At 51.1% G+C, this 13,576-nt stretch overlaps 1 protein-coding gene across 3 annotated transcripts; it reads right to left on the bottom strand.

The window, feature by feature from the left end:
- Nucleotides 1-6,610: 6,610 nt before the first annotated feature.
- On the bottom strand, nt 6,611-12,179 carry Tgfb1i1 (transforming growth factor beta 1 induced transcript 1). 3 transcript variants are annotated; one of them, XM_003477897.5, is made up of 11 exons: nt 12,032-12,179; nt 10,746-10,861; nt 10,599-10,651; nt 10,350-10,492; nt 10,116-10,203; nt 9,891-9,996; nt 9,588-9,782; nt 8,302-8,475; nt 7,973-8,054; nt 7,559-7,707; nt 6,611-7,270 (listed from the first exon to the last, which is right to left on the bottom strand). In XM_003477897.5, the coding sequence occupies exons 1-11, from the start codon at nt 12,042-12,044 to the stop codon at nt 7,004-7,006; spliced, it is 1,386 nt and encodes a 461-aa protein (XP_003477945.1). In that variant the 5' UTR covers nt 12,045-12,179; the 3' UTR covers nt 6,611-7,003. The 3 variants fall into 3 exon arrangements, with proteins under 3 accessions (XP_003477945.1, XP_063082954.1, XP_063082955.1); XM_063226884.1 differs by lacking the exon at nt 12,032-12,179 and adding an exon at nt 11,108-11,130; XM_063226885.1 differs by lacking the exons at nt 10,350-10,492; nt 12,032-12,179 and adding an exon at nt 11,108-11,128.
- Between the last annotated feature and the right edge of the window lie 1,397 nt (nt 12,180-13,576).

Raw genomic sequence — 13,576 nt, 5'->3', positions numbered from 1 at the left:
GTCCTGGGAAGCTGCGCCCTTTCAAGTTCAGAACCACTTCTTCTTCCAGGGCCTTCACCTCCTCCCCAGTGTCCAGGCTCAGAATCACCATTTCCATCCCCTAAAAATCTGTCCCCTTCATTAATCTTTTATGAAAGGGAAGAAGACCAATAGGTGAAAGAAAGAGGGATTAAGAGGAGGGGGAAGAGTATGAAAAAAGGATTAAAATGTGTTATATACATGTATCAACTCTGCGCAGTATAATTATTATGTACTGCAAACATGTACTAATACACATTAAAATAGGGGCTGGGGGCTTAGCTCAGTGGCACAAGCACCTGCCTGGCAAGCACCAGGTTGTGAGTTCAATCCCCAGTACAGAAAAAAAAAAACTTATTAGGATGCACATTGCCAAAATAAAAATAATCTACTCCTTCACCCTTGACTGGGGGAGCTGGGCTGAGCCAACTCCCAGATTCTGTTAATCCAAAGAGGTGATTTTCAAGCTCAAATCTAACAGTGTCACTCTCCTGCTTAGAAATCCTCCAAGCACCCCAGCCTGACCCCCAGGCCTGTCAGGCCCTGACGCCTGCTGCCCTCCCTACCTGCTTCTCTCTCCCAAATCTAGAGTAAACCACATCACCCTTACCACTTTGCCCTACCCAGCCCAGATTCAAATTCATATTCTCTCTCCGTTCTCTCTCTCCTCCCTCCTTTTCTCCCCTCCTCCCTCTCACATTTGGAAATTTTCAAACCCTCCCACCTTTGCATATGTTGTACTCTCAGCTTAGAGCACCTTGTTGTCTCCCAAAATGTCACCTCCTCCTCAGCCTTTGGTACCTAATGTATAACACCTCTTCTCAAAGGCTCTGCTGACTTTTCTGATATAGTTCTAAGCACATTGTATGGTCTTTACCTGAGTCTAGGTCTGGTTCCCTGCCAGACTAGAGACTCATGAGTCATCCCTGAAGTCCTACTGCTCTACCCAGAAAAAAAAGGATGGTGAATACATATACATCTGCCTGTCTAGAATTGACCAGACATGGGTGCCAGGAAGTGGTTGAAGAAGATTCTTGTCTGCATTAATCCTTGAAATGGGAAACAGAGAAGAATACTGTGTTACTCTGGCCCATTCACTGAAAGACTCAAAAAGATGCTAACTTTGAATAAGGCTGTGCAACAGGTCCAGGCTGCTGTGCAGGCTGCTCTGTCACCTGTGGCCGTGTGATCCAGCAGATCCAGTGGCACTTGAGGTGTCAGTGGCATGTAGATATGTTATTTGCTATTTCTGGCAGGACCCATAGATGAATCACAGTGGAAGATTTTAGGATTTTGGAGCACGGCTGTGCCATCATCTGCAGACAAATAGTCTCCCTCTGAAAAGCAGCCCCTGCTTCTGGGCCTTAGTGGAATCTGAACATTTGATCATGGGACACCAGGTTACCACGTGACCTGAGCTGCCGTCGTGAGCTGGTGTCACCTGATCCCCTGAGTCATGAAACAGGATGTGCACAGTAACATCATTAAGCGAAAGTGCTGTATATGGGATCGAGTCAGAGCAGGTCCAGAGGGCATAAGTAAGTCACATGAAGAAATCGCCTAGCTCCCCATGGCTCCTACTCCTGCTGCATTTCCTTCTGCCCCTGGTATGCGCCTATGGCTTCATAGGATATACTGTATGACCTACTGACAGAGGAAGTGGGCCTGGTTTATGGATGGCTCTGTACATCACACAGGCACCACCTGCAAGTGGACAGCTGCAACATTATCGCCACTTTCTAGGACATCCTGGAGGACGGTGGTGATGGGCAATCTTCACAGTGGGCAGAACTTCAGGCAGTGAGCTAGCCATACATTTTTCCTGGAAAAAACTGATCAGATGTGCAATTAAATATTGATTTATGGGCAGTAGCCAGTGATCTGGCTGGATGGTTAGGGACTTGGAAGGACTGTAACTGAAAACTGGAAGAGATATATGAATAGACTTTTCCATATGGGCAAAGGATGTGAAGATTATCTGTGCCCCATGTAAATGCTCACCAAAAGCTGATCTTAGCAGAGGAGAGCCTTCATAATCAAGTGGATAGGATGGCCTGTTCTGTGGATAGTGTCAGCCTTTTTCTGCAGGCACCCTTGTCATTGTCCAATGGACTTGTGAGCAGAGTGACCGTGGTGACAGGGATGGAGGTTTTGCATGATCTCAGCAACATGGACTGCCAGTCACCAAGGCTGATCTGGCTGCCTCCACCACAGAATGCCCCATGTGCTAACTGCAGAGATCAGCTCTGAGTCTGGGCAATTAGCCTGCCACCTGGTGGCAAGTTGATACCATTGGACCACTTCTCTCATGGCAAAGACAGTGCTTTGTCCTAATGGGCACAGACATCCTGGATGTGGGTTTGTTTTCCCTGCATGTAATATCTCTGCCAAAACCACCATCCATGGGCTCAAAGAATTCCTTATCTACCATTATGGAATTCCGCACAGCATTGCCTCTGACCAAAGAACACATTTTATGACCCAAGAAGTAAAGCAATAGGCTCCTGGACATAGAATTCACTGGTCTTACCATGTTCCTCACCATGTAGAAGCAGCTGATGAAAAGGTGATAGAAAGGTGGAATAGTCTTTCAAAGACACAGTTACCATGCTGGCTAGGTAGCAATAGCTTTCAGGGCTGGGGCAGGGGTCTTCGAAAGGCTGTGTATGCTTTGAATCAGCATCCACTGTATGACACTGGGTCTCCCATAGCTGGGATGCATGGGCTCAGGAATCACGGAGCGGAAGTGCGAATGGTATCACTCACCATTACCTTCAGTGATCCACTATCAAAATGTTCGCTTCCTGTTCCTGCGACCTTATGTTCTGCTGGCCTAAAAGTCTTAGTTCCAGAGGGAAAGTTTGTACCAAGAGACACAATGATATCACTAAACCGGAAGCTAAGACTTCCCCCAGTCATTTTAATCTCCTCGTACTTCTGAGTAAACTAGCTAAAAAGGGAGCCAAGGTGTTGGCAGGGGTGACTGACCCAGACGATCAAGAGGAAATTGTACTATTTACTTCATAATGGAGGAAAACACAAATATATTCAGAGCACAGGAGATCCCTTAGAGCACCTTCTAGTATTACTGTGCCCTGTTCAATGGCAAACTACAAGAATCCAATCCAGGCAGGAATACACATGACCCAGAACCTTCAGGAATTAAGATATGGGTCATCTTGCCTGGAAAAGAACTGAGAAGTGCTGAGGTGCTTGTGAAAGCCAAGGGAATTCAGAATAAGTTGTAGAAAAAGTATAACATATATAATTTGTTTCTTTAGTGATACAAACTCCTCTAGTTCTTCTGATACAAATATTTTAGGTGAATTCATAAATGATGAATTTTATTTAAAAAGTGCCTTATTTTAGATTCCTTTAAAAGCAAGTCCTAGCTGGGCATGGTGGTACACACCTGTAATCCCAGCATTCGGGAGGCTGAGGCAGAAGGATCTCAGCAAGTTCGAGGCTAGCTTCAGTTACATAGTGAACTCAAGGTCAGTCTGACCTACACAGGGGGATCCTGTCTCAAAAAAACAAAACAAGTAAATAAAAAAAGTAAAAGCAAGCCCTGAGATGAGAAAAAAAATCTGGAAACTAAACATAGTCACGGCAACAGAAGACACAAATTAAGTGCTTATCTCAAGCATGTGAGGTGTCAAGAGGGAGGAAGGAGGCAGGACATTCAGGGACACCCCAGTGTGATGTTCTGTCCTGGCTCCGCCACTGTCTATTGAGTCTTGCACAGGCCTCCACACTTTCCACCTCTGGCTCATTGACTACTCGAGGTAAATCATTCTTGGCATCACAGGGGCATTGCATCCAAATCCCCGGGCAGATAGCCAAATCTAAGGCTGCTCAACTCCCTTGTATAAAATGGTGTAGTATTTGCACCCAACCCACCCACATCCCCCCACATACTTTACCTCTAGATTACTTAGTAAACGCTGTGGAAATAGGTGTCATACCTTACTGCTTAAGGACAAGGAAAAAGTCAAGACATTTTCTAGAAAACAGCCATTTTCCTGAAATGTGTTTGATCTAAGGCTGGTTGAATCTATAGATATGGAATCCATAGGTAGAAAGGCTAATTGTACTTTACTGGGAAGGGAACCTGATAAGAACTTTGAAGGCATGGGGAAGTGAGACAGAAAGGGAAGAGGTCAGTAGACGGCGCACTAACCACTGTGAGCAGCTGGAACCCAACGCCAGAGTAGAGAGCTTCCTGACATGCCTGAGAATTGAACCATAAGGGGTGGGAAGCTGGGGTATTTTTTACCAGTTCCCGTCTCCCTGGGAGAAAGTCCGAGACACTCATGTACACGCACCCTCTCACACACATTTCGGGCCTACCAAATACATGGCATACACTTTCTCCTCTAAAGAGTCCCCCAGACCCAAGCAGTGCCAGTCGACATAAAATAAATCTGCCTCAAAAAAACAAAAGTGTCTCCCAGACAAGAAGCTTGCAAAGCAGCAAAGAATAGGTGTCAGGGACCTGTCCGCCTGACCTTGGCGGTGGGCCACGTGGATACAGGCAAGGACCCACAGTGCCCGTTTCAGGGTGTGAGTTTAAAGTGCCTAAGAGACATCCGAGGGCAAGGATCACAGTACATATTGGAGTTATGTACACTTAAAATCTATATTGCCTTTACCAGAGCCTAAAATATCCATCATGATGTAACATCTCCTTTCCTACTACTCTCTGCAGTTTGCTCTGATCTAGCCACATGGCTTTCTTTCCTTTCTTCCAATATGCCAAGCGGTTTCCTACTTCTTGGCCTTTGTACGTGCTGTTTCTTCTGCCTGGGATGCTTTTCTGAGACTCTTTGCCTGGCACACTTTCTCAATTTCTAAGGCTCAGCTTAAACATTGTTTCCACAGAGATCTTTTCCGACTATCTGGTTCTTTTCACATCTCTAAGTCAATTCACTGCTTTTTCTTTTTTCTTTAAACTTCACTGAAGATCACTACTTTTTCCTCCTCACTCTTTTCCTTCCTTTTTTATTCTTTCTTTCATTCATGAACATTTATTAAGTAGCTCCCCTATTCTAGATATCGTTGTAGAAACTGGATGGTCAGCAAAATAAACATGTTGCCTGTTTTCAGGAGCTTTCACTCCAGTTTCAAAACGATATGAACAAGCAACAAATGACATCTCTTCATGACAGTGATAAGCACCAGCAGGGAAGGAGAGAAGTTCCCTGGGACGGACAATACGGGAGAGCTGACTTTACCTGAACACTCAGCAAGGCCCTATTCTCTCATCACACTCATAGCTTATGTGCATTTACTTGTCTGTCTCCCTCTCTTCTATCCATTTTTAGTTCCCTGAGTGCAAGGAGGATGTCTAGTTGGTTCCCCAGTGTTCCCTCAGAGCCTGGCCCAGTGAGTGCTCCTACACATTTGCAGAATGAATGAATCAAGATTAGAGATGGCCAATTTGAGAATTCTTGAGACAGAAGTAGTTGCATGTGAGGAGACAGACAAACATCCCCCAGGGAGGATACATGGAGGAAAAGAGAAGAAAGAAGATCCAGGCAGTGGAGCCTTAGAGAGGAAAGATCTTCGGGTCTGCCAGAGGCACAGGCACTACTTTTTCTTGCCTGTGGCTACTAGCTCCTCTTGAGCTGGAAGGGCCTTGTTTACAGCACCAAAAGCCTCTATAGTCCGGACCCTGGGGTGCAGATCCCCTTCCTAGAGAAAGGGATCCAAAGAGAAGGTTCTGGAGCTCATAAAGGCTCCTCAGACTTAGGAACTCAGATGGAGCCTGAACTTCTCCAAATCTGAAAACCCCCAGCCTCACCCTTGTCTGTGGTTAGTTCAAATGCCACCTCTTCCACAAAGACTTCCTTGATTCCTGGTCTTGATTAGAAGCCTCTCTCAAGCTCCAGTAGTCCCAGGGTTTCCCTCAGACACTGCTAGACACATCAAATGTCATCCTCTAAGCCTCCATTCCCTTCACCAGGCTGGGGCTGTCAGGGCAGTGCCTGTATAGACATGGAGTTGCATCAGGCAAGTCCTCAGAGAGTTACTGATAACCAACAGGCAACATAAATAATGACTTTGGATATACCGAATTCTCTGCCTTGACATGGATGGATATTTCAGAGTGGGACAAGACAGGTGATTTAATATGTGGATCAGTACCAGTACCAGCAAAAGGAAAACTGTGCTTCAGTTGCCAGATCCAAAGGCTGGGCATACCTTGACACTTCTGGATGGAGCCCAACCTCTGAGGGTCTTTTAAGGAAAAATGAAATCTGGGAACCAAGCACAAGCAGGGCAGGAGAAGCATATTAAGTGCTTATTTCAAGGTTATAGGGAAATGGAGGGATTAATGGAAACAGGAAGGATCAGGAGTTCCCCAACGAGCATTTTTTCCTAGTCGCACCAGTATCTGTACAACTCCCGCAAGTGACCACCCTTTCCAGCTTCCCCTCATCTGACTCAGTAATTGCCATCTGAGAGCAGAGGCTGCAGTTCCTGTGATGGCCACTGGGCGGTGGCGTAGAGCCCACCGAGGACCGCGCCAGCACAGTGGCTGGGCGTTGGAAGGCAAGTTGTCCGGCGCAGAGCAGAGATACGGCATCTGTGAGGCGTGGAATGCGTGTTTATGTACGTAGAAAAAAGTGCACAAACCAGTGAGGGGGCGCGGGGAACCTGCCCTGGCCTCTGATCAGCCGGCATTGCAAGGGCGGAGGGTGCCCTCCGCCACGCAGGGGCACCCTCGAGGGTGGGAACGTAGTGAGGGGCTCACTCGGGATTTCTTCAGCGTAAAACCCATTGTGAGGGTGTGGGGGTGTTGTATGGGCAGGGCCTTTTCTGAACTATACCTGCCAGAACGCAGAGTACTTTAGGGGCGAGGCTCCCCAGTGCTTAGGGACACACAAAGCACGGTTTGGGGCAGCCTGGAGCTCCGACCCAGCGCTCAGGATCTGGAGGATCGGGGCTTTCCAGAGGGAAGGGGTCTTCGCGGGCTCTGGGGTCAGCCGAAGAGCTTCAGGAAGCAGGGCTGACAGTAGGGTTTGCCGGCTCGCTCCTGGAAGGAGCCCTTGGTGAGTGGGCGCAGGCAGAAGGTGCAGGTGAAGTGATCCGGGTGGAAGCGGCGGCCCAGGGCCGACACGCAGCGGCCGGTCACTGGGAGGCCACACGTGGCGCACAGCGAACCGCGCCGGGCGTGGAAATGGTTCTCGCACAGCGGGCGTCCCTCGTGCTCGAAAAAGCTGCCTCCAGAAAAGGGCGCGAAGCATTCCTGAGCAAGGCGGTCATGATAGGAAGTCAGCGGCCAAAGCCGGGGACCAGGAACTAGCGGAGAAACACTCCCCGGCCCCTCAGCTGGGTCCACCGCGAAGCCCCGCCCTGCCCCCAACCTCGCCTCTAGCCCCCCCACCTACGGTTCGCAGGCGCTAGGCCTCCCACCGCCACGCCCCCGTAGCCACGCCCCCGTAGCCACTCCCGCAGTCACGCCCCCATAGCCACGCCCCTCGTAGCCACGCCCCCACCCGCCAGTTCCCCGGGCTTCGCTCGCACAGCTACGCACCCTGCAGACGAAGCAGTCAGGGTGCCACAGCGCGCTGAGCGCCGAGATGTAGTTATCCAGAATGGGGCCTTGGCAGCCCTGGCAGCGCGGGGCGAACAGCTGCAGGAAGTCCCGGCGACAGTAGGGGCGGCCCTCTCGCTCATGGAAACCTAGGGGTGGGAACCGAATGGGCGGGACTAGCAACAAGATCCGAGCCTGGCACGTGGGAGGGGCAGGGTGACCGCAGCAGGAGGGATCGGGATCTGGGCGAGGGCGGAGGGCAGGGCAAGGGATGGGAACCCACGCTGGGGGAGACGGCAACATAAGAGAATGGGAGAAAATCCAGGGCCTGAAAACAGCGGAGGCCAGAGGAGTGGAGGCAAGATGTCAAGCAGACTTGGGGCTTCTAAAAAAAGGCGAGCCTGGAGCTCTTACCTTCTTCTCCGAAGGGCTCCCCACAACTGACGCAGCAGAAATGCTCTGGGTGCCAGTGGGTGCCCAGGGCAGTAACCATCTTCTGCAGGGAAAGAAAAGGGCCTCAGTGGACCTACGTGAGAGAGCTGAAGCACGAATCTGAGGGGTACAAGGTCTAACAAGGATTTTCAGAGTCACAGAGGAAGAGCTGAAAACAGAGCTGGGGGGGGGGCGTGAGGCTGCCCCAGGCTAGGATGGGAGGAACCTATGAGCCCCTTCTGCGGGGGTGGGGGCGGGTGGGAGACGAGTCTGTGGGGGCCGTGGGGGCCGTGGGGCCCGTCAGAGCGTACATGTCGGATGGGTTGGTTGCAGAAGCCACAGCGTGGAGAGAAGCGCTCAAAGTAGCACTCGGGGCAAAAAGGGGCTCCATCCTTCTCGAAGAAACTGCTACCTCCTAGGGTCATGGAGCAGCCACCACAAACGAAGTGCTCAGGGTGCCAGGCACGGCCCAGAGCGGTCACCACCTGCAAGTTGGGAGTGAGGGCTGGGTCAGAGCAGTGGCACGGGGGCTGCCACATGCCCAGTGAACTGAGGCATGTATGGCACTTTACAAGTCTTCCTGAGATTGAAGGGTGAAAATTCAGTGTTCAAGGTCATACAATCTGTAGGTGATGGAGATTCAACCTAGGTCTTCCAGCTTTGTCCCAGGGTAAACTATCCCTGAGGTACATCAGGGACAGGGCAGAGGGCCTACAATACACCTAGGGGATGATGAATAGGTTTTAATTTGTTTTTTGAATCTTTACATAAAAACAAGAAAAAAATGATTTAACAAAGAATATTGATACTTCATCTTTACGCCAGAACAGTCCTGTTTTTTTTTTTTTTAATTGAGGAAAGGACCCAGGAAGAAACAAGTACCCAGAGCCCATGAATGTCATAAAGCCACCAGTGTGGCTGGCTGGCAATTCTGAGGTGTGAGTTGGTACTATTGCAGAAGGCTCTAGGCCAACCACTGGTCACAGATGTCAGTCAAATCTTATTCATAAGCCAAGAACCAGTGATGATCTTCTTCCAAGGGGAAGAGACAGTCTTTGGATACCTGTGAAATGCTGGGTACAGCCAGTAAACATTTGTGAAATGGAGGTTTGAAAATGATCTAGTGCAGAACCCAGCACACAGTCAGAATTCTTACCCTACAACTTATTTGCTGTTTCTTCATTTATGAAATACAAATGGTGAGCTAATGGTTTGGCTCAGTGATACAGGCCCTAGTTCCAACCTCAACACCAAAAGTCTTTTACTTAAAAAAATAAAATACAATAATAATATCCACTTAACAGTTACTTATGAAAAGAAAACAGCACAAAGCCAGGTATGGTAGCATGTGCCTACAATCTCAGCACTCAGAAGGCTGAGGCAGGAGGACCAGCTACAAATTTGAAGCCAGCCTAGGCTACAAAGTGAGTTCAAGGCCAGCCTGAACTGTATATCAAAACCTTGTGTCAGAAATGATGGAGAGAGAGAGAGACAGACAGAGAGAGAGAGAAGAGAAAAAAGAAAAAGCACAAATCTTGGTTCTCAATAAAGATGGGTCTGTGGATACCTGCCTCCCTTCTTACAAGGCTCTACTTACTTGGCCAGCAATTGGTTTATTGCAGGAGCCACAGAGGCCCTTGGCCTGGGTGGGGACACCTCGGCGGCTGAGGTCAGACTGCAGCAGCCCCAGCATGGTGTCCAGGCTGCCCTTGCTACTGGGTCCTGGCAGGGTTGGGGATCCCTCATCTGTGGAGCTCACTGCTGGTGTCTGGGTTGGCCCAGAGGCTGGAAGCTGCAGTGGGGAGGAGATTACAGTTGAGTCAACAAGGTAGCAGACACAGAAGGGTCTAACATGGGCAGGGAGTCACAAATTGACACCAGTTAGACCTGCCTGACTCACATGATTCTGGACACGGAAGTCTGAGAGTGAGGCCATCAGTTTGTCCAGCTCCAGAGTGGCTGAGGTGGCTGAAGGCTTTGGGACACCAGAAGAGGGGCTGGAAGAACTGCAAAGAACAAGCATGCATCATGTCAGAGCCTTTCAGAGGAACACTCCCTGGGGGGACTCAGACATCCAGACTTGTCCCCTCTCTCTCTCCAGTCCTGCCAACTTTGGCAGACTCACAGGCTGGGTCTTTTCTTATCTTCAGACTGGTCCTCTTTCTGTTCCCCTGCAGTCACCTTGCTAGATGGGAACTGAGACATTATTTCATCTGGAGAGACAAAAGGAGAACACTGGATATGGGGCCATGCTCAAGGCATTGTGTCCCTTTATCTGCTCCTCTGGGAAGACTGTGCCCCTTACTCTCTGCCCTGCCCTGCCCCCATCCCATCAAGGTCTGTCTCAGTAACCCAGTACCTGTGATGTTGAACTGAGTAGCATTAAGTTCCTGAAGCAAACGGTCTAGCTCACAGAGCCCAGTGCCCAAGACACCACTGGAAGAGGAGAATGGAGGGGCCGCAGGGGGCGCAGGCTTTGGGGACCGAGGCTTGCATACCGTACTGAGAAACAGGGCGGGAGCTTGGGTTTAGGGGTGGAGAATCCAAACCTCACCTGAGCCTCAGCTGGCTGCCCCATCCCTATGCCCGGGTTCCTCAGGCCTCTCACCTGTATAGATGGTCCTTGTCCCCAGAGGTTCCTGAAGATTCCTCAGGCCCTGTCTACAGAGAAGAGATGCATGTGTGGAATGAGAGGACCCCACTCTGGTTAACCTTAGCCCTGGCAGTGCCCCAGGCTTCAAATATCTGATCTCACCTTCGGCTGGTGTCCATAGGGTGGGGGAGGTGTGAGTGGCTCTGGGGGCCGCTCTTTTGGAGCCCCCGATCTTGGCATGTGTGAGGTGGTGGTCTCCAGGTCAGAGAGCAGGGCATCTGCAGAGAGAGGCCCTTGGGATGAGATACTGAAGGGCTCAAGGTTTGGCCAGAGACAGGCCTTAAGAGATTAGAGGGTAGGGGTTCAAAGTCAGCGGTATTTGACAAACATAAAAGCCAGTATTAAAAGCAGAGGTTAAAAAAAAATATAAACACAAGGCCAATCCAAGGCAGAGAAGTAGGATAGCAAAGAGTATTTATGACCAGACATTGGGAGTGGGCTCATCCTGGGACTCAAGCACTAACCCGGCCACGTGATTCTTTTATTCTCATCTTTCCTGATGCAGCCGAAATTGGCTCTTTACTGAAGTCAACTGGGATCTATTCCAGATTGCTCAACTGGCTGTATGCCTGGGCCCAGCGTCCTGATTTGCTGCTCTCCCTGCCGCACTTACTAAATTCCCCGGCCCCACTGAGTCGTTGGCCTCTCTAGTGTGACCAGGCTTTTTACTGGCTTCTTCTCCACAGTACTGGTGCCAGGTACCCGTAAGTTACTGATGAGCACCTTCCACTGGAGGGTGCTGCAAGCTCTGCTCTTCCAGAGAGGGCACGAAATTCCAGCCCCAGTCTCAGCAAATAGGGAGGACCAGACAGCAGGGTCCTCCTCCTTGTCCTATGAAACACCTTACCGCCTAACCCGAGTGCTGTGAACGCTTTGCACACCTGAGAGCCCTGCCCCTTCCCTCACACGGGAGCATCTTGGTGGCTGCTTCAAACCTGTCTCCAGTCCCGTCACTCCATCTATTCTTTCCTAGCCCAAGGACTTGACCTCGACTACACTTAGGAGTCTATGACTCTTCCCGTCCCCAAACCCTGGCCCGCCGGCGTGCCGGCTCTCATCTCGAAACTTGATGTCATTCTCTCCCTTCCCGACCCGGGGCTCAGCCCAGCCTAAGGCTCCTCCTTCCCCGAGTCCAGGCGTCCGCGGGCGCCGCTCCTCCCTGTCCATCCAGCGGAGCGGGACTGAAGCCGCCCGGCGAGGCAGGAGGGAGGGAGCGGCCAGCCAGGAAAGGCAGGAAGGGAGAGGCAGGAAGCGGGACGTGGAGTCGGAGAGGAGGCGCGGACGCAGACCCCGAGCCGGGGCGAGGGCGCGGGAATAGGGAGCTTCGGGAGCGCGCGGGCCGGGTGGGACGCGCAGCCGGCAGGGCGCAGGGATCGGGCCCCACTTACCCAGGTCCTCCATGGCGGGGCGCGGGCGGCCGCGCGGGGCGAGCAGGGCGGGGGCCGTGTCCGGTGGGGGCGGGGGCCGGGGGACGTCCGGGAGCTGGAGGCCCGGCCGTGACCATGTAAGGAAGCCGGGACCCGCTGGGATTGGGGGGGGGGGGACGGGAGAAGCCGGAGTCGGGGCGTGGAAGAAAGGGAGCACCAGGGCCCACCCAGGCCCGGCCCGCCGGCCTGCCGCGGAGGCAGCCACACCCCAGCCTTGGCCTCCGCTGCAGGGAGCCCCAGGCCGGCAGAGCTGGGAGTCAGAAGCAGCCGTCCCAGACTAGCGAGATTCAGGACTGAAGCACCCAAGCACTCACCCCGCCCCCCAAGCCAACACCTGAGTCCTAGATAGACGCCCTTTCTCACCTAGGGCATTCCAGAGACTTGGCCCTAACGGAATGCTTGAACTGGAAGCAGGAGTGAGGTTCTGAGGATCTGTCAAACCCCAGGTTCAGTTCTCCTAAGGGAAGACACTGACATCCAAATAAACACAGATGCCAGGTGGCCACAGACTGCACACAAATCCCTGAGACAGACAACAGCAAATAGCACAGGTACACACAGATTCTAAGGTAGAACCTTGCAGCAAGATCTGGAAATTGACTGACAGAACAAGGAACTGAAACTCAGACCCATGTAGACTTGGAGAAAGTACTATCAGGCAGCCAGATCCCAGACAGCCTGCAAGACAATCCCCTCAGCAACCCTGAGGTGACCAGGGCTCCCGATGCAAAATAACCATTTCCCAAGTTACTGATGAAAGAGGAAAGGCAAAAGGCAGACTCCAGCCACAAAGTAAGAAGTTCTTCCCAGACTGATAACCTGAGAAATCAAAGAGGGAACGTGATACTGCAGAGATGGGCATGGACAGACAGCTGGTCCGCAGCAACTCTGGCGGACAGACCTGAGTACTGGGCCTAGAAGCAAGTCAGAACCTGAGAAGCTCTCTAAAAATGCTGATGCCTAGGGCACTTCAAGTCCAATTCAGACAGAAAGGGCCCCAGCCACCATGGAGACATGTCTGAAGTTTCCTTGGAAAATCAAAAAGCTGATAGGGAAGCAAGAAGGACAGCTTTACAGGCCTTCAAGTTCCCAGCCTTATCCCCAGTTCCTGGGGAACCATTTTGCTCCTTCCTCAAAGCACATAGTGACAAGCTATAAAAATCCTATGCAGAAAGTGGGCCTCAGGCTTCTGGAAAGACAAAGCCAACCAGACCATAAACTGAGCTCTGGCAAAACTGCCTTTGTGGAGAGACATCCTAGTCCTGGCTCCAACTGCCACCAGTAGTACTGATGAAGGTCATAATATGCCCCAAGCTGGGCTGTTTGCTTTTGAGATGTGATATGGAAGGTCTTTTCTGTCCTTTGATATGATAGTAAACCCAGAGACCTGGAGACTCTTACAATAGCTCATTAATCTGGACCAAACACAACAGGCTCTATATGGGAACAGAGTCCTGCCAGCTCCTGGCCCAGGAGAACCACCTCCTGTCCATCTGGGAAACTGAG

This window comes from Cavia porcellus, unplaced genomic scaffold (assembly GCF_034190915.1).
Source record: "Cavia porcellus strain 051 isolate PalLab524CR breed Dunkin Hartley unplaced genomic scaffold, mCavPor4.1 scaffold_16, whole genome shotgun sequence".
Lineage (NCBI taxonomy): Eukaryota > Metazoa > Chordata > Mammalia > Rodentia > Caviidae > Cavia > Cavia porcellus.
This window is presented reverse-complemented; position numbering and strand designations above follow the sequence as displayed.